Source organism: Chaetodon auriga, chromosome 8, assembly GCF_051107435.1.
Source record: "Chaetodon auriga isolate fChaAug3 chromosome 8, fChaAug3.hap1, whole genome shotgun sequence".
Taxonomy (NCBI): Eukaryota; Metazoa; Chordata; class Actinopteri; order Chaetodontiformes; family Chaetodontidae; genus Chaetodon; species Chaetodon auriga.
In genome coordinates this window covers 3,987,735-4,011,175 of record NC_135081.1, presented here as the reverse complement: position 1 = coordinate 4,011,175, position 23,441 = coordinate 3,987,735, and the positions used below count along the sequence as shown (strand labels likewise).

General features: G+C 39.0%; 1 protein-coding gene across 1 annotated transcript in view; it reads right to left on the bottom strand.

The window, feature by feature from the left end:
* Positions 1-23,441, bottom strand: part of tsnare1 (T-SNARE Domain Containing 1) — a 188,729-nt gene that overhangs the window by 30,580 nt on the left and 134,708 nt on the right. The window contains exons 10-11 of the mRNA XM_076738024.1: positions 20,213-20,295; positions 214-323 (exon numbers count right to left, since the gene is read on the bottom strand). Coding sequence (XP_076594139.1) covers positions 228-323; positions 20,213-20,295 — 179 coding nt within the window. The 3' untranslated portion in view covers positions 214-227. The remainder of the gene's footprint in view (positions 1-213; positions 324-20,212; positions 20,296-23,441) is intronic.

The window sequence follows — 23,441 nt, the reverse complement described above, 5'->3', positions numbered from 1 at the left end:
ATCACACCCAAATCATATCTAAGTTCAGCTATCAACTCTTGCATCCCTGTGCGTGTCTTTAAAGCCACGCTGAAAAATGTTACTAACCTCTCGTACTACATGTGGTGACAGCTCTTCCTCTAGCACCAGCATTACTTAAAACAATATGGAGCTGACAATGTCAGATGTTCAGGACAGGGCTGACAGTGTTGTGTTGTGGATAGCAGATCTTACCACAGTGGCCAGTCTCATTTTCTTGCTGAAGCAGCTATGATGATGACGAGGATGGTGAGGACAATGGCTCCGGCCACCAGGAGGTAGCACTTCCTCTTCCTTAGCTGCCTCTGTGGGGAGACAGAATTCAGTGGGTAGGTGGAGATTAGACACTGCCTGACACCGTATGTCAAAACAAAAATGATGATGATGCTTTAAAACTTTGCAGAATTGGTTTGTCATTAAATTGTCTAATTTGTTTGCTTCCACTCTCTACTGGTAGTTAATGTTAGACAGCAGTGATTTGACCAGTGATTCATTAGTTCACGGAGCTAAAATGCTCATCTCCAAACCCCCATTTCTGCATGCATGAAAGCGATTGCCATAGCACATTAACAGCCCAGTAAGCCCAGTTAAGCTCCAGTTTAATAGCCACATAATCACAACACCCAACCTGCTTTTAACAAATCCAATGCAACTATATGTCACACATTTAAGTGCACTGACAACGTGAAAAGGCAGTCATCTTGAAAGTGAACACAAAAGAACAAACTAAGTGACATTTTAACCAGATAAGATTAATGCAATGCTGTAAAGGAGCGAGGGGATTCAAGGTCATGCTGACAAATACAGATAAAATGCAGGAAAGACTGAATGGGTTGACTATAAAAAGGGCAGTGGTGGCCTACACTTCCCTCCATCAAAGCCCTGTGCAGGCATCACTGTGATGGCTCTGCTGTACATTATTCTTGACTGTGTGATGGCAGTCCTACGTGACTGAGAGGAGGAAGTGGAGGAGGGAGGCAACACACAATGTAATGCACATCACCCAGATAAAATAGATTTTTTCTCCTCTTTGTTCAGCCCATGCAGAGCTATCAGTTAATTAGCTTGTTGCATACTTGTGTCAGTGCTTAAGTTTAGGAAAAAAAAAAAAAAAGACAAATAAAATCTGAAATAAATTGGTGATTTGTGCAGGTTTATTGCCTCATTATAAAGCTTTTGATCCTCTTTGAGCAGGTAAAAAGCACTCTGAATGAATCTACCATCTTTCCAAAGAGCATCTTTAGTTAGGTGGTTTCAAACATACACCACAGATGTTAGAATATGCACAAGTATGCACAAATGCTTTTAGCAAATGGCACTGAGGACTGTCAACTACATAATCCATGGGTCTCCCATCACTGCATTTCTCAAGACCGATAGAGGCTGTTTGGACCATTGCAATTACAATGCATTTCTTGCATGTTGTACGTGGCACATGTTTTTTGTTTTTTTTTTCTTTTGCATGACAAGATTTTCAATTTACATACATTGTATGTGCAAATTGTTTTTGCAAGGCATACATGTACATTTTTTAAATTGTTTTAGCATTTCGTAACAACCTCGTATAATTAGTGCCATATGGCTCAGAATGAGTTTACCCACAGGAACAATGAAGTACGTCATTATCAGTTTTACCCCTAAAATTGCACGTGTGTCTGCATTTGTTCATTTGTCGAAATTCTAATTATACGCATTGGATGCTGATTTCATTTGTCTCATCAAAGACTAATTCTTCTTCTTATTTATTTTTTTTTAAAAAAAAGAATAAATAAATAAACCTTTTTCGTTTCTAGTTTATTTTTTGGTAAGTTTTTTTCAGAACTCATTTTTTTTTTTTGTTGATTTTTCTGAGTGAAATGTGGAAGCGAGATGGCAGAGGAATGAAGCATACACTGAAAACTGTCTGATTGCAGAACACACAACTCAGAAACATGTTGAAGCACGGTTTCATAGCCATGTGCACTCAGTCATTTCCATCTCAAGTGCTTACAGCTCCTGAATGGCTTTAAACACTGCTTTCTGTTTCACTTGTAGTGTTGCCTGTGCCATAATTTAGATTTCAAATACTTCAAACATTTCCTCCACACAGCACATGAGCTTCATTCATCCATGTCAATTACTTGCCCTGTCTGTAAAAAAAAAAGGAAAAAAAAGTGTTGACTGTGTTAAGCAAAACTATTAAAGTAAATAGAGTGAAGAGTAGGGGTTAGGGAATATTTATATTTCCTAGTCTCCTCAGGCGGTGACGATGTGTTGAAGCACAGAATCTATGTTGTTTTGAAATGCTTTTTCTCCCATTTTTTTCCAGCCTGTTTTCTGCTACAAAGGCAGCAAGAGCAGCGGCGTTAGACCAGAGCCGAGGCTAGAGTCTTTAAATCCTGACGCGCTTCAAAGCAGGGAGAGAGCAATTCATCTTCTTATCTGAGACTCAAAACAGGCTTTCTGTGTGGAAGAGAGAGGGAGAGAGGGAGAGGGGGAGAGGGAAGAGGGAGAAAAAAAAATGCTGTCGAGTAATTTTCCGTTTAAACGTTCCACTCCACAACAATTTGCATAAGCAGCCCTGCGTCTGTGATAAGAAGATTGGTAATTTTCAAAGGCTCTGTGGGGATTGAGAATTAAAAGCCTTTCTCCGCTATCTCCCCTCTTGCAGCTGGCCACCACAGATTCCCCAGCTTCTCTCACGCGTTTCCTCCTAAACTACGCCTTATAAACTTTCTCTGCTGTCCTCTCCTTCTCTGTACTCGCTCTGACAGTGCCGAGTCGCTCCCTCTGTCTATATACTGTATTCCTTCCCTCCCTCTCTCTTCCCTATACTCTTTCCCTTCTTTTTATTTCTCCCGCTCACTCGTCCCGGCACTGCTGTTATGTGGGGAGAACAAGGAAATAAATAAGGTAGAGGGGGAACAAAAAAGGGCTTAGTATAACAAAGGAAATGTTGCAGTATTTTTAAACCAGAATTTTCCAGATTGCAGGGCAAGCTGAGAGGCGGGACGGAGAGACTCACAGAAGGAGACACAGGGAAGGATAGAGGAGGGATGCTCTTATCACCAGTCGACTTAATCTGCCAGAGAATGTGTCCTTAGTACCAGTACTTCAGATCCTCTGGGTGCTGCAAGCCCTCAGGGAGAAGACAGCGTCTTCCTGACACCTGTTCTACTCACTTTTAATGTCTAATATGAGGGGAATAGTTCATATTTAAGCTGGGAAATAATCAGTAAGGGTTTTTAAAGATTGATATCCACACTGACATTTTACAAATTGGGCCTCCAAAAGCTATAGTCACTATCTCAAATCATGATGTTGATGCTGAAAAGAAAGTTTTACTGGGAATTTTACTCTTGTCAGTGTGGAAAATCCTCTTAAACACTATTTTTTTTCTCAGTAGTACTTATTTTATTGCTAACTGTGGCATGAACTCTCTACTGAAACCCAGCAGTAAGCATGTTTCTGTCCACCAGTTTTTATGCGCATTTTCAGTTTACGCACAGTGGAAATACCAGGAAAACAAACCAAACAAAAAAAAAAAAAAAAGTTTTGGAGTGGAGAATTGTGTGACAAAGTGCTATGGAAGAAGACTGACTTGACATTACATTACATTACATTAAGCACATGACTTACAGGTCACTCAAGCTTCCACTGAAGAATTACAGCAGAATGAAAGATGTGTGGTACAATGAGGAGACTGTTACCTTTCTCAAATGAATACACAGCATAAATTCCATACGTCCATCAAGTTTTCTCCATAGTTTTACTGTTTGAGGTTTGACTGGCGCTCTGTTAATTGCTTCACTGAGCATGTTACATTGTTGTCTCTTCTATGATGGTTTAAGGGCACTGAACTGGAGAATTAGCAGCACGAACAGTTTATTTCAAAGAACTGACTCCAAACATTCTCACAACAGTAGAGGATGTTTTAAATTACTTCAAAATTTGCGCTACATTTCGATGGAACACTGGCTCACAACTTGTTGTTTCAAATTCATGCATACTTGATCTATCTTCTAAAAGTTATTCCTATATACATCCGGTGTAGGATAAAATATACTGCATATACAGTAATCACCTAAAGATGGCACTTGACACTGGTCAACCTTTGCTGGAAGTCACTATTTTGGATATTAATAAACACATCTGTGCATGTTTGGCTTCTTTTCCGGGTCCAGGTAGCAGTGAGAGCAAATGTAACAGATGTGCTTTTCCCCAGTCACTTCCTCCGGCTACTCCTAGGGCCTTCCCAGATCAGCAGATATATCAAATCTCTCCATTGTGTTCTGGGCCTGCTCCAAGGTCGCCTCCATTGTTGGATGGACGGTGTCCAGGAACACATCCTGATCAGGTGCCCAAATCTCCTCACCTGGCTTCTTTCACCATGAATGAGCTGAGCCATGGCAAGCTGATCACTGTATCCTTCAACACACTGAAACTCTGTGACAGACTTAACTATATTAATGTAACTGCCAGAATTTCTCCAACATAATATTACCTGAGAACTAGATTTTCTTAAGTAGAATTTTAAATATATAAACATTTCATTTATGTAAAAAATTAACTGTGTGGGACAGAGTGAGTTTTATTATCTATTTGCTTATACTATTGAAATGTTTCATAGTCACTGCACATGCACCCATGAGTACAAAGTGAATTTCAAGCTAAACGATAGCATTTTGAATATGTACATGTGCCTTTGCACAAGACGAAACACCGATGATTTTTGCTTGATTGGATCAGAGACGGTTGGGATTTGTCACTGAGTTGTTGTATAGTTGGGTTATCTCGGGTGTAGCATAAGTTTTTTGCCTTTCTGCTTTGGATTTCTGATAATATATGGGTCAGTGTAAATTTTCCATTCTTCTTTGCTTGATGAAACTTTTGTTCATAATTACCTTAATCACATAAACTCAGTGACATTCAGAGATTTCTCTACAGTAATGTCTTGTTAATGTTAAACCTGTTAACTAGTGAACCAGATTCGGAAAAAAAACAAAGCAATGACATCCGCATGTGCAGGAAAGGTCGGCTATTTATTTCACTTCTATAAAACTAAAGGAAGTTGCCAAAAAGAGGGAGCTTAGTCTAAAGGAGAGCAGAGGAAATGTAGTTCATGTGAGCTGCTTTCCTGCAGAAAAGGTCATCAGGCTTGTTTGAAATGAGCTGCGACTTCCCCAAAAAGTTGGTGTGATTAGACGACTGCAGTCGGGGGAGATATCAAATAGTGTGCCTTTAGTCAAACAGCTTGGAATAGGCCTGACTTAATTTGGAATGACACTAATGATTAGTGTTCTTAGTTCCTGATGAAGTTGCTGCAATAGAAATCCCACTGTTATTGGGAGTGGGTGGACATGATTAAAACCGTCTGTCAGTAGCAGTATGCATTTGGAAGTATGATAGCATTTACTGAAAATTTCTTAATTTCATAAATCATTTATGTTGTTCAAGAAACATTTGTCAAAAGCTACTTAAAGATATAGAAAACAAACAAGATATAAGTGCAGACATAAAAACATACAAATACAACTAATACTGTGTGTGAAAGGCACAATAACTCACTTTTCCAAGTATAACTTTTGTCGGTGGTTTTGACCAGTTTACCTTTATGCGGAGTGCATAAATGTGTTAATGATTAATGTCAGAAATGTACTCATGAAATACATTTGTTAATGCTTAAGTTCATGTACATCAACACTGTGGAATAATCATGAAAAATGATAATAGAGGAGTCATTTAATTGGGTGGTGATATAAACTTTTGTACAGCCAACTGGAGCGTTTCATCCATAGCACGGGGTAAGAACTCCTAATGAGCGCTCAGCTTGATCTATTGGCAAGTTGTTTCCCATGAAACAATTTGCTGCTGCAGCTCGTAAAGAGCAACTGCGGCACCTAGCTCCCCTACTGTGTGTGTGTGTGTGTGTGTGTGTGTGTTGGCCTGCAAAAATTCCATGTCTCACACAGTCGAGCACCCAAAGTAGGTTGGACGAAATGACAAGCCATCATGCATTGCACTCCGCACAACAGTGATCAAGAATGTGCAGGTCTGCATCAGTCTGGCCCATCTCAAACAAGCCTACCTTGTGAGATTAGCTTTTGGTGACTGAGCTCAAGCTGCCTTTTTCACTGGGTGAGTTATTTAATGTACCAAAATTAATTTAAATCAAGCTGGCTAGGCCAGCTTTATTAGAAAGATTTACAAAGATTGTGTCTACAGTATGAATATATATTCAACTTTTGCACCACATAAAAGTAGGAAGTGCAATCCTCACTGCCTTGAAGATTTTAAATGTACTGTATTTCAGACATATTCAAGAGAGGCAACAGAAGATAGAAGTTGGTTGGTAGGTGAGAGTGACGTTACTTACATTTACAGCATTTACATTGTCCAGAACACATTAGAAAATCATAAGTGCACTCTTGAAGAATTGGTGATGATGACAGATTTGGTAAATAGCATTTGCCAGTCAAATCCTCTTGGTGCAGCTTTACGTGAAAAAGGTCCTCTTGGCACAGCATCAGCATACCAGAGAAACACATTTCTCTACTGTTGAGGAAGACATTCCATATCTACCAATTTTGCAATCCTTATCACAAATTCTGAAAAATAGTGACATTCAGGAGATGTTGAGTGTTGAGTGCAATACATTGTGGTTCTTCAGTCTGTAGTTCCCATTATGATTCTCACTTCAAGGAAAACAAATTTCTACCTGGAGAGGAATTGAGGCTGTCACTTCTACTCTACTATGATGATTTTAAAAAATGAGAACCTTTAGGGGCCTCTCACATTAAGCACAAGGTAACAGGTGTCTACTGGGTGCTGATATTCCATCTGTTTAAAGGTATGGTATCTTCAGATTACTTAGATGTTGTCTGCAAGACAAATGATGTTAAGAAATATGACTACCCTTGGGTGCTAGAGCCATTATTAAGTGATTTGAAAAGCCTTAAAAAGGATGGTCTTTTTGTACCCTGTTTGGAAAAAATCATACAAGGCATCGTATTCATAACTTTGGTGCCCACTCGGTTGGGGGGGTTTGTTGAAAGTTTCATCGGGTCATACATTTGCAGAGTTTGTGTAGGAGAACGGACTTAGTTTCAGGAACCTGAAGTCAGGACAGGGGCGATTGCTGTTTGAACGAAACAGCAACACCAGTTAGACATTGCAACAGCGTTGGCTTGTAACTACTACTGGCATGGGGTTAGAAGGGATTGTGCAATTACTCAAAATTAAATCATTTTCATGTGACAACAAGTTCCCGACCTGATTTATTGCATTATTTACTTGGGGGTCTTGTACCTGTAGAATTAGCATTGTGTTTCGATATCTTGATAGAGGAAAAAAAAGATATTTCTCTATGGAAGAGTTCAGTAGAATCATCAAACAGTTCCTATGTAAGTGGAACGACAGGACAAATTGTTCCCGAGGTATACAACGTTTTTGGCTTCTGGTGGTAAAGCACATGGAAATTGGTGCTTGCTGAGGCTGCTTCCACTTATGATAGGAAACAAAGTACAGAAAGAGGAACAGAATTAGCAGTTGTTGATGTCACTCAAAGATGTTGTTGAGTTGGTTATGTCACCTACCCACACAGATGAAAGTATTGGTGACCTAGATATCCTGATTGCTGTGTGTAGAGATAGATGTAGCAGTGTTTTCCACAAAAGAAACTGATTCCTAAACACACAATTTTGTAGAGCATTACCCGCAGCTCATTAAAGACTTTGGCTCACTAGTGTTTTTATGGATGATGAAGTTTGAAGCTAAACACCACTTTTTAAAGAGGAAAGTGAGACAGACTAGCTGCTTGCATAACATTTATGTCTATGGTCTATGGTAAAGATACAAGTGGCTTGCATTTCTTATTGTTACGTAATGCCTTGTCAGGACATATTTATGTATTTCTTCCAGATTAAAACTTGTTTAAAGAAATATGTATTGTGTACTTCTGATCTGTCCACAGCATGCATTAATCATAGGCTCTTGTGAGGAAATGTAGTATTTGCTCTTGTCTTATCAAGCTGTTTTTTCTTCGTTCGTTTCTCTTTGCTTTCTGCTTGCCAAAGTGGTGATGATGTCTGCCCTCACTCAAGAGACTAAAGTTCACAGGTTAACCTTTCCAGATGGAATTTCTAGCAGTTGGAGACAAACTTTTGGCAGCTGCGCGGGATCATTTTAAACTTCAAGAGAGTTTTACTGTTTTACTTCGTTACGTACTATAGACAAAAAACCTGATAACAAATTCTTCACTTCTTCACATCATCAACAGATATGAGTGAGGACAAAGACACAATCAAACTACTTAAAACAGAACATTCTATTATTCTGACTTTCAAGCCAATCAAATCCTCCTGCTTCCTCCTCTCCAGTGCAATCAGATCAGTCTTTCCAGGATGACAGTTCCTCAGTTAGTTCATCCAACATCATTATTTTACCACAGCCCCCAGAGTATTGATCAGAATCTTAGTCAAGTAATTTTGTGATACCTACTTTTTCATATGATGTCAAAATGTTCCTTCAAACAGGAAATAAGGCTCATGAAAGATGATTCACTCCTCCAGAATCCTAGCCTGAACTGTGACATACTTGAGAAACTTACTGACGCAATATTCCAGTACACTGCCTATCCCACTGGTCTTCAAACACAGGCAGCTCTAGAACATCCAAAAAAGCATCCATGCTTAAGCCTGTATGGGTTGCAGCACCGTCTTGAATACAAGATGGCTATTACCATTCTAAAATGAGGACATGTGAAGTATCTTGTCCTGAGCTTGATATCAACCCCTTGAAAAGGAAATCCTCTCATGAGAAACATCCTGACACAAATTGCAAGAGACCAAAGAGAGCTGAGGTGAACTACCTTCCCTACATCCAAGTGGAAAAACTAATAACAGTCTGGAGATGGAGAGACAGGATCTTCTTAACAAGATAAAGAAGAACACTAAACTCTCTCCTGTTGATGGATTAAGATTGTGTGTGGTTGTGCCACTGCTGATGACTTCAAAGAGAGATGGTCTGCTTTGTTTTATGGAGCTAAGGTGGGTGAATCTATAAACCCTTAAAAATGTTACTTGCTACATTGAGTAGTAACAATAATTTGTTTTAATTAAACATATATTATTGAGTGCTGTTCATGATTGAAGACATCAAGATAAACAAACTTGAAATGCATTTCTCTCAAAGTTAAAATTGGAAACCAAATTAGTTTTCCTCTTTTTGTGTAGATCCTTGCTTAATATGAAAGCTCATGCACACCTTCAGTTTCTTGTAGACAGGTGCGTAGGAGGAAATATCCATGTACAAGAGAAGTGAGAACACCTACATACTGTCCTTTTACCTACAAAAAACTTTTTTGAAGATACAACATTTTGTTTCTCAGAAACTGATGGAGGTCTGAAATGTTTTGTGTCAGCTAAGGTACTGTTAACATCATTAGCTGTTGATCAAAATGTTTCAGTGCATTATGGTTCTGATGGCATACTTAAAGTGCATTTGTCCAGAGTCCCAGTTTGAATATTGCAATTTGTTTGAGAGGGCTTTAAGGTTCTAATTTAATATTTGAAAAGCACCATTCAATATCTGTGTTGGATGCTGTGGATTTTTTCTTTAAGAGCGAGGTAATATTAGCACAAACAAACCTTTGTGATATTTACTGACAATCAATGCGTGTTTTAACTTTGATACGGTATAATACTTGGAGTGGGTAAGGTACTGTTATGGATTTGAACAAGCTGTTCAGAGGCACTGATTGTTAGTGTTGCTTATTCTAAAAACAAATGTATCAGTGTCAATACTACCTAACTCCATGCCATGCCATGCCATGCCATGATAAAGCATCATCCCTGCCTCTCTGTATTTTTATTGACTTTAATTAGATGAAATGAACATAGCTTAAACATTATACATTTAACTTTACAGAGGTAAATGAGTTGTACTTGATATTACAGCAGTAAAATTTACTTTAAAAAAGTATTGTGTTAAGTGGTGTAAGTATTGTTATAAAGATTTTATTAAGCGTATCCCACCATTTCTTTTTTCAGAGCAGCACTTCTTTTAGCTCTGATCTTAGTCAGGTGAGGTTGGAATTGTGCATTAGGACTCAGCTCTGGCTCTTCACAATGACAGACCAAGACAAGGTAAAATATAATTACATTTGCTGCATCAATCTCATTTTTCTTCCATGAGCAAAGCCTGGAGATACTTAAAATCCCACAACAGGGCCACTGGCTCCCTTCCACCCCGTAGGGAACAATTCATCTTTTTCTGACAGAGAATACTGGCCTCAGACTAGGAGGTGCTAACCCTCATCCCGACCGTTTCACACTTGGCTGCCAAGTGAAGTCAATGAATAGTGGAGGTCACAGGTTGACAAAGCCAGCAGAACCACATCTTTGGCAAAAAGCAAAGATGCAAGCCTGGGGTCAACAAAGTAGACACTCCAGTCCTTTGCTGCACTTCAAATTTCTTTACATCAAAACCACATATAGAAAAGGTGACAAAGGTCAACCTTGGTAAAGTCTTGCACCCCAAAAAAATGGCCTAGAAATAATACAATGTTTGCAACATGCCCAGCACTGTATAATGGAAGCACACCTGACAGATCACCTCTGGGAACATGGTAATGGTAGTCCAGAAAACACGAGCCCATCAGTATTTCTATGAATGTAAAGACGAAATCAACAGCTCCATGATCAGGGCAGATTCTGTAATGCACCAACTAAATCTGAGATTTGGCACCTTGGAATACAATTTACACAAGTGTGGTAGAAATTCATGGACATGAAGGAATGTATGATTTGTGCATTTCATTAACCTGAGAGGCCTCTGAGTCCTTCACATTTGGCATGCTTTTGTCAGGAGGCTTTGGGTGTCTGGAGGTTAAGATAAGATACAAACCTTGTGGATGATCCAGACTTCCTGATAGTGTTGGATGAGAAACGACACTGACCTAGAATTTGCCACATTGGTGTTAATTCTCCAGGACTGTATATGCCTTATAAAGCTGCGTGAGATATATGAAGTTTAAGCTTTTGACACTGTGTACATCTATACATGCTGTACCAAGATCTTCTCTGATATCAGATTTGTGTTGTAATACACATATTATCAAGAAAGGACAACTGAGGCTCATGAGGTTTTTCCACATCAACAAGCATGTTTCCGTTCCGCTGGTAAATGCAACTACCAAACCCATCTGTCTGTACATGGGACTGACACCAACTTCTAGAAATATGTTAGCCACAGCAGTTCAACAAAATTCTGAACCTTCAGCAGCGTAGAGTGAGCCTCATCCACCTGGGGCACCTTGCCTCTGTGGAGCTTTTAACCACATGAGTGATCTCTGTCAAGGAGATGGGAAAGGATTCCTCCTAGTCTTCTATCACTACCTTGTACAATCTGCCACACAGAAAGTCCTTTTGTGAGTGTTTTCTTCCTCTGCTTGAACTTTAACCCCTTTCTTTCCACTCCTGCAATTGTTGGCAGGACTGCACAGCAAAAACGGTTAACTGTTGGCTTGAAATCTTGGAGGGTTCCAGCAAAAATTACCAAAGCCACATTCAGACTGATACTTATAGAAAAGGGTGCGCGCATACACACACACACACACACACACACACATATATATATATATATATAAGTTTTTCTTTTCACAGTTTCAAGACTTGTGATTGTTTATCCTCTCTTCCAGCCCAGTCATGATCTGTCCTTGTTCAATAAATTCCACCTGTAGACATATCAGGTATATGAAGGTCAGCAGTGCTGGCCGTAGACAAAAGAGGATATAGCGGAGAGTGTGAATGGCTTGTTCACCTTTCAATTTTTCAATAGTTCTGAGGCCCTCTGAGACTTGCAACAACCAAAAACCATTTTAAAAACATCTTTTTATCAAAGGGAGCATGCAGAAAAACTGAAAAACTGAATTATAACCATTAAAGCTGATAGGACTGCCAAACAAACCATCTATCTCATCTCCGCCTCCCTTCCATGGAAGACAAACTTGCTGTGTCTCTGGGAGAAAAACTACTTACCTTGTGTGACATGAGAAATATCCTCATAATACAACAATAATGCAATGCAATGCAATGATAATGGCCATAATATTATTTTCCATTTATCGCATCTGGTTGTGAAAATTGGAAGTCCATAAAATAAATAATGTTTACAGCGGAACTGCCTCACTTGTAATCGGCTTATATGCAATTTACATAAAACTCAGAGTCCCATGCAGTCACCCTGATTATGATATTTAAGAGGAGCAGCAAATAAACACAGACTTCATGGCCAATCCTGGCATCCTGGGAGGAAGCCCTGTGACAGCTATTGTCAAAAATGGAATAAAAACACTCACCAGCATCAGCATATTTGGCTGTTTTTTAAAGATTGATTGACTTTTTGTTAAAAATATCACAATAGCCAGTCGTGTTGTCTACCTCTGTCATGGTGGAAGCTCCTCTCTGACCACTGTAACTTAATGACAGAAAACTGGCAATCTCAGAGTGAAGAGTTATGTCCAAACCTGCTGACTTACATACCAATGCGACATTAGCCATGATTCTACACTGGCCATCTTGTGTACACAATCATGGCAACACAAGTGAGGAAAGATGGGGTTTTCCAGTACAAAGAGAAGCTCGAAGGAACCTATCAAAACCTGTACAAGTTTGAAAGAATATAACATCAAAAGAAATAGCTGAACCTCGTTTGCAGTGTCAGCATTATGTTTTGAAGCTTAAATGTCTATGCCTCATCTCCTCTGTGGACTCATGCAAACTCTCCTCAAGCACTGATGTGTACAAACTGCTGCTCTCTCATTCCAATGGGAACTGCCACTGTACATCGACACTGCTGTTTGCTTGCTGGAGAAATGTACAGCAAACACACTGTAAATCCTGCCAGAAACTCTAGATAAACCAGGAAAACCAACACATTACTCTGTACGGTGCTGATCTTTGGTGCTATTTAAATAAAGAATCGACTACACAGTGTCTTTATTTCCAAATGTAGGCGACACATATTTTGTCAAATCCTGTTCAGAAAAGGTCTGCGTGACCAAAAGTTAATTATAGTGCCTGTCAGACAACAGTCAATCATCAATAATCACTGCCCACAACGTTGCCAATTTGAAGAGACACCCACTACACAAACTGCAATGAGGCTGGCACCGGAAGGCCTTAGAGTGCATCAGCTGGCAAAAAAAACATGAAGTGAGCCTCGGACCATGTTCAAACACGCTGTAGACTTCAGCCAAAGACATGATTGTGGTCACTTTGGAACAGATCACTTAAAGCTTTGGTTAGCCAAAGTGAGTTGCCATTTTGCTTCACCTGATTCATTTAGCCTGGCTCTGTATAAATGTTACCAGATTTCTTGTTGTGCCCTAAACAATCACTAACATTTTGTCATCATGCAACAACCTGTACAGTTGTATCAATATTATCCATGAAAATTTTTCTATATTGAATTGAAATATATTAAAATATATTATATTGAAATATTGAAATGTTTTGGGTGCACTAGTAGTCAATTTCAAGTTTTTGGCAAATTAGTGGTCAGATATTGCTGATTTGTAATTCCTTTATAAAATAATATCATCATCCTACTTCCCCAAAGAAAACAAGCTTTTACTAAATCAAATGAGGCTCGAGAGCTACTACTTCACCTTTGACCAAACTACTTCAGATCTCATTGTTTGAAGAGACAGCAGAGCTATTTACTGCTATATGATTCATTCATCCAAGCTCTTAGATACCACACTGAAGACAGATTAAACCTTTTTTAACTCACAAAGGCATCTTCATTGAGGCCATGGAGGGTTAACCTTGAGCAAGAAAGCTAAACTAATCTCAGAGTAAAATGTGGTGAGTACAATCATGCTTGATTCCATAGGGAAGCCTTGCTTTATAGCGCCTTTTACAGCACATCTGTGTGTGTGTGTGTGTGTGTGTGTGTGTGTGTGTGTGGGAGCTAGTTTTAACTTTGTTAATGAAAACTATGACTAAAATGTCTTTTTCCTCCATGACTAATTATGAGACAGCATCAGTGTCATTACACACTGTGACTTTATCATTGCACAATACTGATGATGAAAAAAGACGAGACTAAAATGTACTTTAAAAAACAAAAACGTTATAAAGGTCTCTCTTTATTTTTGTTGACAAAAAGAGGAGGCATACTACTAAAGACTGTTCTTTTGTTTTGTTTTGTTTTGTTTTTTTTTTTTCAATGCAGCAGTTCTGTTTCCTGTGCTGAGCTCACCAGTTCCCTATCAGGACTGAACAGTCAGGAGTCAGAGTAACTTACATCAACTGTTTTACAGAAAGCAAATGAAGTTAACAATGAGCACACCAGGGCATGGGAGAAAGAAGCAAGGTGATGTTCAGGCCTATTTTTGTTAGGCTGAGAAAAAAATGAATGCATTGCTTTATCGGAAGGGAAACAATGTGGCCATGAAATAGCTGGTAAGAATATCATAAACCTAAAGATACACATGAAGGTTTGCTGCAAAGAAAGTGAGGAAGATTAACGAAACGTGAGATGTTTTATAAATAAAATAACACAAAAATATTGGTTTTGGCTGGACTGGATTGGCTGAAATTTTCTTCATAATCCGATGACTGAAAAAAGACTAAAATGTCAGCTGTTTTGATTTATTAACGTAGAAAAGTTATGGTTTTCTTTGCCTAAGACACTGTAAAACTAAAATGCAAGGACTTTCAGTCAACCAAACCTGGACAAAAAATAAACTAATAAAAACTTCCAAGAGAATTTGACACAGGACTAAGACAAAAAGGAAATTAAAAAAAAAAATAGCTGACAAATTTTAACACTAGTAGGGGTCAAACAGAGTGAAGCAACCACTGCGGGGCGGTTTTCTGCACTCAGACTCAGAGTGGGAGGTACAATTAAGCTTTCCTGAGGGAATACAATGTGAGAATGAGACGTATGCATGCAATAGAAATACAATATGAATCCATCCAACATTAAAATGGTGCTGTATAGCGTGCGTACATCGAGGACGTGAAGCACAACCTTTCACATACATTTGTCCACTTCTAGTTTACCTGAAAACGTTCACTGTTAAGCAATTATTGTTGCTGTGTTCTTTTCAGCCTTTCGTCAGACGCTGCTGCTCAGACCTGATTTCTGCTGCTGCGCTGCACTTTCCACAGATCACTTGTCAATCAAACAGCATGCCTGCTTTTGTGATTACTTTTTTCGCTTGGGCTGATTTGGAATTCTCTGTTAATCAAGTTTCTGTAGGTGGCACTTGTCAACAGTGCTCAGTCTAAACACCTCGTCTTTGTTCTATTCTAAATTCAAAAACTGGAAACAAGGTGCATAACTGTGTGTTCAATGAGGGGTTTTCCAGACCTGCCAGACATATTTAAAACGAGAAATGGGAAAGCATTGATGACCTGACAACATTTCCACTGCTCTTCTACTGCAATCACTGACAGAACGCAGGCACACAACTGAGTGACAGCAAGTAGCAAAATGCAAGACTTTTGTTCTCTCATGCCAAAAAGACAATAATAAATGGTATTAGTGGGGAGTAACCTATTTTGACATTTAATTTAATTTGTTGGGCTACAATAGTACTACTGAGACAAAGGTAATGCTTGTTTTAAAGCTGATCATTAGCAAACAGCAACAACAGCCACAAATGACAAGTTAGCCCCATTGTGCTCATTTTCACACTTGTACTCATGTTCGCTTGCCACATTTGTTGAACCATTGTTTTCAGCACCTTTTTTTCTGTCAATTTGTTGCCATGCATTTTTCTCTGGGTATACACTCATAGTATCCAGAGGATGATTTTCAGCCTTTTTGGGGACCCTCTGGCCTCCCTTTAACTGCATCATCAGGCAAAAATAGCAGTGCACACACTTCAATTTAATCTAAAAATGACTTCACATGTTAGGTTAATTATAATAAGCCCATGAGCTTTTACCGTATCTAAAGAATGCCTAAGAATACATTTGTAGTTTTCTTTCCTCTAATGGCAATGCTCTTAAATGCTAAAATTGTTTGTATGTTGACTGCTACATACTTTGTATTATAAGTAGGCCTTGTTTTTGATCAAACATCTAAGAAATGCGTCCATGTTTTATTTGAAGTCAGTTTTTCTCTTTCCTCCAACATGCTCAGGCCATCTGTGGCAGTGGAGTGTCACTGACATCAACCTGGGTAACTTCAAATATTGTTATTTCCACTCCGTATCCTTCAAAGTAGCATAAAGAGTCCAGAGGGACTTGGGAAAGAGGGATTGAGCACTAAGCCAGTTTCCCTGCAATCTGTTAGCGTTAGCCCCCCAGCCCGAGTGCAGCGATCAGTCAGAGCTTTAACACTGTGATTAGGTTATTCTTTTTCATTATCTTCTTCGTCAAAAGGCCAACAATTTGTACGTGTCTACGTGTGGATGAGTCTATTCATCCACCCATTCATTTACAAGCCATCTTCTGTTTTTGTCTTTGTTTCCTTCCCCTCCTTCTTTCTTTGTTGCATTCACGATCACAATACCCAGCACTCTATATTATTCTCAATTAAGCCAGAGGAAAACTGTGTTACATTGATTTTTTTTTGACTCAGAAGGATGTAGTCGCTCACTCGGAGATCAATTTCAGTTCTGAAGATGGATGGACTTTTAAGTCTTAACAATTACATCAGATCAAATCAATAATAACTCCAGTTATTTCATAGTTTTTTTTTCTGTGTGAAATGGCTACAGCTTTTGTTCACTGAATTGCTAGAACATCTGTGTTTTATTGGTAATTATATCCCATCTTGTGCAGCAATCAACAATCAGTTCATTGTGGTCCACTGAACACAGATGAGGTGATAAAACATCACCGCAACTAGAGAAACTTGCAGCGCGGAGAGTAATCTGCCTCCGGATAATGGATTATAGATTCAATTTATTTTCAATGTAAAGTGAGTAGACAAGGCGGGGCACGAGAAGAAAATGACATCCGCTCTTAATTGACCATTGGTGGAGATGTGCAGTGGTGCATGTAGAGCAGCATCAAGGGGTATTCAAGACTACATCAGCTCAGACTTGCTGCAGAGAGTTCAGTGTCTTTCTTTCAAACTACCTCTGCCCGTTCACCCTCCCTGTTCTGAATTTTTATGTGATCACAATAGCGCCATTAACTTCTCGCTACAGTCACTTCATATTGGGTAAATAGAAGCTACTGGCTGGTAAAATTGTTCACACCAGCCCGTAGCGGCAAATAAAGCAGATTTAGAGGTCTTAGGGCAGATTGAACACCCAAACAACCAACACCTGAACTGAACCAGATCTACACATCTAGTCTACTTTAGATCCAGAATGGCCCTGACTTAAAATCAATGTGGCCCTCAGTCTGCATCATTTTGTCTGGACATGACTTCAGAGAGAGTGTGCATCCCTGATCTCTCTGAACAAAACACAACACTGACTGCCTTTTTAGAAATATTTGTTTGCTGTCTAAGTGCATCACTGCCACTGGGAAAAAAAAAAAAAGTGTTGAATGTTGAAATTTTAACAGAGAGACAACACATAGCAGTACGCTGAAATTGACTCAGCAGTGGGAATCTTATTCAGACCCTTAGAACTTTGATTTAAATTCTGGTGGAAATAACAAATGTGTCAGGCTGAATTCTGGAAAAAAAGACACCAATTATTTCACAAAATTCAAGTGTGTTCTCTTGTAATGAAAATTGCAGTTCTGTAAACAGGTTTAATGTGTTTATGTTTATTTTCTTATGAAATTGTGGACAAAACACTTTGAAGTGACTGAAGTATTGTAATCAAAAAATGTAATCATTGAAAGAAGCTGAAGTGTCACCGCTGTCATCGCTGAAAATAGGCGAATTAGCAAAAAATATGTTTCAGTTGAAGTGTGTGCACTTCAAGTGCTGAAATGTCATTTTATTATGTAGGAACTGACAGCAATGGAAATGGCAATTGAAAATATAGCGATCAAAGTCATAGGACTGTCCTCTTCAGTTACAGCTTGCATGATAAAAGCTCATGAAATTTCAGTTGGAGGCAGTGTACAGCTCTACTGTAAGCAGTGGAAGCGAACTGTGGTTGATCTGTAACAGCTGAATTTTCATTTGAAGAGTAAAAATCTACTGAGGTTTCAGTTGATGTGCAGACCCTGAAAGCGGGTAAAAATATCTCTTTAATTGAAAGCACTAAAAGAAAAGTATGAAAAGCAAAAGATGCGAGCAGCTCATAAGTAAGAGGTGTAAGCAGTTTCATAAGTGTCATAAAGCAAAGACATACAATCAGTTGAAGTGTCAGTTGAAGTACAACAAAGGAAACAGTGAAGTGTTAGTTGAAAAGTAAACACAGAACACCATTGAAATGTCAGTTTAAGAGTAAGAGCCGAAAGCTACTGACTTTACAGTTGGTGTCAATGTAACTGCTAAAAGCAGTCAAAATGGAGGTTGAAGAGGATGCACTGGAGAATGTGTGAATTGTAAACAATTGAAGTGTCAGTTGGCGTTAAAGCACAGACAGCAGGTGAAATGTCTGTTGGACATACAGTACATCCTTCTCACACACTAGCTTCAAAAAAGTGTTGGAACAAGCAGATGCACTCTATATGTGGCACAGTCATACTGTTTGGACATACTTTTATTGACTGCAGCCTTGCACAGAAAGATTTTTATCACGCATGACAGATGTTGTATTTGATGACAAATCTCACTGCATTTGTTCCCACCAGTTGATCTATACATGTATTGTATGTAGCAGCTATAAAGTCTATAACTTATACATTGTTCTGCATAGAAAAGAAGAACCAGGTTTGTTGTCAACATGGACTGTATAGAATCTAGACTTGCCTCTCTCTAGGTCCACCATGCTGTCTGACTTTGTGTCTGTCTGACTTTGTGTCTGTCTGTCTGTCTGCCTGCCTTCTCCTTTGTTGTTTTTCTTCCATTCAGCTGCTCTGCTTCTGTAAAGACAGCGGCTGTCTGGATTGGCGGAGAACTAAATTGCTCAGTGTGAGCTCGGTCACGGCTGAGCTCTCCTTGAGATAATGAAATGACAATTAATGGGAAAGCTGTTGCCAGTCGCTCATTTGTTCGCTCACTAGTAGTGCAGCCGCATGGAGGGACAGGCAGAAACCACTGCATTCATGACAGACTCTGGAAACTGCTCAGCAATCGTTTTCATATTGAATAGCTGCTGATATGATGTTGAAAATCCATGCAAATATAGAAAAATGCATAGTCTATGGTTCCTTCGCTAAAATATGATTCAAAGAAAATGGATTTTTGGTATCAGATGAAAATGGTTGCCAGAAGTTGATAAATATGAATTTCTACCTTTAACTGGCACTTAAGTTAATAGACACATTATGGCGGATAATGTCTATAAATTACTAAAATGTGTTTTCCATGGCCATCAAAAGTTGTTGCAGGTAGAGAGTTCAGATGGAGCTCTGAAGCTGTGTAACCCATGTAAAAACGTATATCCTTTATTAACCCAGTGACACTTAAGTCAATACATTATTTACCATAGCCAGGGGCCTACACAGCAGAGCCACTCTGTGCTCTGGCCTACTGAGATAGTCCCTGACAGAATGGCAGAAGACACATATATTTCCTTGAAAAGAAAGAGTGAAAGCAGACCCTTGGGCATCTCATAAAACGTCTTTCCAATATGTGCTGTGAAGTGGAAATTCTAGCCACCCCAAAAACCAGAGAGAGAGAGAGAGAAAGAGAGAAAGAGAGAGAAAAAAAAAAACATTTTCTATTTAATTTCTGGCTGCAGTTGTTGCCCATTAATGCATTTTCCTCTCTAAGTCAATACACTTGTAGGATAAAATTGCAAATTTATAACCATTATCTCAGCAGAAGTAAGACGTGCTCATGGAATTGGAATTATATACATACAGTATGTGGTTTTGTGTTTTTGTAATACTCCAGGCAATAACTTTATGTTTTCTGTCTCTAACTACAATTAATTTAACTGAAGGCAAAAGCTAGTAAAGTATGACATGAAATTACATCATCTTTGTTACTGTGCTAGTGGGGGATGTGATAAAGCTGTGTAATCTAGTTAGCAAAGTCCCTGTTTGCATGGCTGATCAAGCTAAGCTTCTTGTGACTGCATTACAATGCAAAAGCTCAATCAACTACACAAAATTGAAACTGAACAAAGTGAATGCAAAGCATGAAGCACACTGTAGTGCAGGGCGGTTCACCGTACCTGGTATTGGTTGGCCTTTGCAAGCTCCTGATTGGCTGATTCCACGTTGGATGATGCAGTCTGGATGTAATCTTCGATGCTGTCTGAGGAAACAAAGAGCAAATTGTTTGATAATAGTCACTTTCATTCCAGAAATTACAACCATGCGGTCGGGTGTCTTACCAGAGTACAGCCGTTTATTTCAGTTCATTCTTAAACTGTGAAGTCCACAGTGTTTTATATCACACGTTACAAAAAACAAACAGGCTTTTTTAAAGATCTATTCATAAAATAAACATAAAAATCCATCTCAATGTAACTAGTACAAAACATTTCCACCAAACCTAGTTTTTTTGTGTGTCAGCTCAGTTTGTTGGGTTGAGATTTGATTGAATTATTGTAGCTAAGGTAAGTGCAAGTATGTAGAAAAACGGCAAATCAAAGCAGCATATACCAACATGTCACATTCTCCCTCTCCATCCCTCCCTCCAGCCACATTTCCATGTCCCCAAGCCTCTTCATTACCATTCTCTACCTGTCCATCCGATGCCCTTAGACTTTCCCACACGCCGTACTCCCTAACTGTCAAATCTACCCACTCACCTGCCTCCAATTTCCATCATCAACGATGCAGCATATAACCAGCCAGTTTCCACTCATTCCCTGCTGGATTGTCAATGTTGTTCGGTTACTCATAGCCTTTATATCCAGGCACCTGTACTGTATCTGTATCTAATCCTTGCTACCTGTCACCTGTGACCTCTGAATTTGTTTGACTGTTTGGACTGCCATCCCATTTAAGCCTCTTCCGTAGCCTTACATTTCCCTTCATCCTACTGGCTTGCAGAGTGTGTGTATTTGAGTCCTCTCCCCTTTTGTTGCTGGAATTCACTGGTCATGACAGAAATCCTGACTTTTACTCCATAATATTATGATTCTATCCACTGTGCTCAGATTTCAAAAATAAATAGCCCCAACAGTGAATATTAAGCACAATTACCGTTTTGGCAATTTTCTCTTTATGTAGTGTTAGTGTTGGGAAATGTGTTATAAGAACTTTGTAGCTGCAATTCTGTTTAGTTGATTTGTGCTTGATAGAAGTGTGTATGAGCATTTGGAACAAGCCTACTCCTCCTGTCTCCTCACAGACTTGCCATACAAACATCAGTTTGCTGTGGACGTCCATCTTGGAACTATTGACCCATTTGTAATGGATTGCAGCAATGGCCAAACACCAAAAACACTGGTTCCTACACCTCCCATAATGCAACTCGATTTTGTCTTTCATTAGACACCTTAAGCTCTTTGCCCCCGGGTTGTAACACAGATTTTCAGTTAGTAATTTGTTTGCACAAAACCCAATCCAATAACTGCTGTTACCATTGCCCAACACGTCTGTGCAGCATCTGTGGCTACAGCACTGGTTGCTGATATGGCTGGTGCGCACAGGTGGTATAAGTCTTTGTCCAGACACAGTGATAGCAAACCTGGTCACTGAATCCAGCTATTGTTTGCTAAGAAATTGTCCCGGTACTCAACTTTGTTCTGGTCTTTATGCTATACCAGAATAAACACATCCTGAGTCCACTCTGTACTTAACGCACAAATAGGTATTTGATATTGATCTTCTCATCTCTTGGGGGGAAAAAACAAAACAAAACAAAGAAAACATAAATATATTTCCCAATATATGTTTCAAGCAATGGCAAGCCACATTGTTATTTGATCACTCTCCACAGTTGGCCTGTTTGATGTCTGATGCGTTAGCTTAGGGTACCACTATTTCCAGTAAATTATCTCTACACTACAGTTCACATCTGTCAACACTGGGATTTGACAATAGAGAAATTTTCCACCCTGGGCTGTCCGACCACCCTCACCACTGTCCAACTGAATCCCAACATCACCAAGCAACAATTTGCTTAAAAATATTCGCGCAACAAGGATTGGGTTAACTAGTTCCTACATTAAGTGTCTACAGTTTGGTGGTCAAAATCTGGTTGAAAGTGAATTGCTGTGAGCATCCCTGCATTATATAAATGAAAACACTAAAGGGTTGATACATTCAGCACTTAGTTTATTAATGTATTACTTGAAGAATATGTACACATCAATTACATATTATGCTTCACTTGTGATTTGGAGACAGGTTACTGGCAAGTGAGACAACTGGTCGGAGAGGGTAATTATGAAAATGGAGTCATTGGCGGAGCATGTTTCTGCTCCTCTTGGCCGCACTTATGCTTGGCAGATTTGTCGCTTTTCCCTCTGTGTCACTAAAATCCATGTGGCACATTTTACAAAAAGCATGACTTTTGATTGACGTTGCTCTTTATTATATATTTATTAAGTTCATTAAGCCTCCTCGCATTTGTTGAGATACTTGAACAAACTTTCAGCCTCCTCTTTTTCTTCATGAGGGTTGACAGGTCTGCTTCAGTCTTGCAACCAAAATTGAGCTTGCAAGATGTAGCCCGCCCTGATTCACCTGGAATTTTGTTAATATAGTATAAATTTAAAGGAAGTATACACGTAATGCATATCTAATTGGTAATACTATGGCTTTAATGACCAAGCATTGATTTGAAAAAGTTTGTAACATCTTTTCTTGGTGCAATCCCATGACAGTACAGAGTAAAATAGGATGGCTGCAAAAAATTGTTGACTCTATTATCTGACAGAGAACTCTTATTAGTTAAAATACCTCCCAAAAATACCAATTTGTGTTTTGACCCATGAGACAATAAATCAAAGGCCATTTTCTGCTGTTTTTGTAGTATCATATTTTAATAACGTTAGTCCTCTTGTAACACATTAGAGGGTTCAGACTGTCACCATTCTAAAAGCTCTTGCTTTCCAAATTCTAGAAGTAACACTTGATATTTGCACTCAGGACTTAACCTCACATCTGAATATACTTTAACTTGCTTCACATTAATAATTGTAATAACATCCAGTCAAGGAGTAATTTTAGCAAAAATAGATGACAGGCGTCCACATTTTTATTGAAAGCATACTTTGACAAAAAAAAAAAAGAAAAAAGACATGAAAGACACATGAGAAACAAAACACTAAACGTGTTCCACTCTAATCTTTGTGTATTCCAACTTTTGATGAACCATCTTGACCTTTAATGGAAGGACTGACTTCTGTTTGTTACTCGGCACACACAGCCTTGACAGCATGCTGCATTACAGCCCTCAGTGTGACCAAGGACTGCTGGTCTGATAGTTAACACTGTTAAAACATT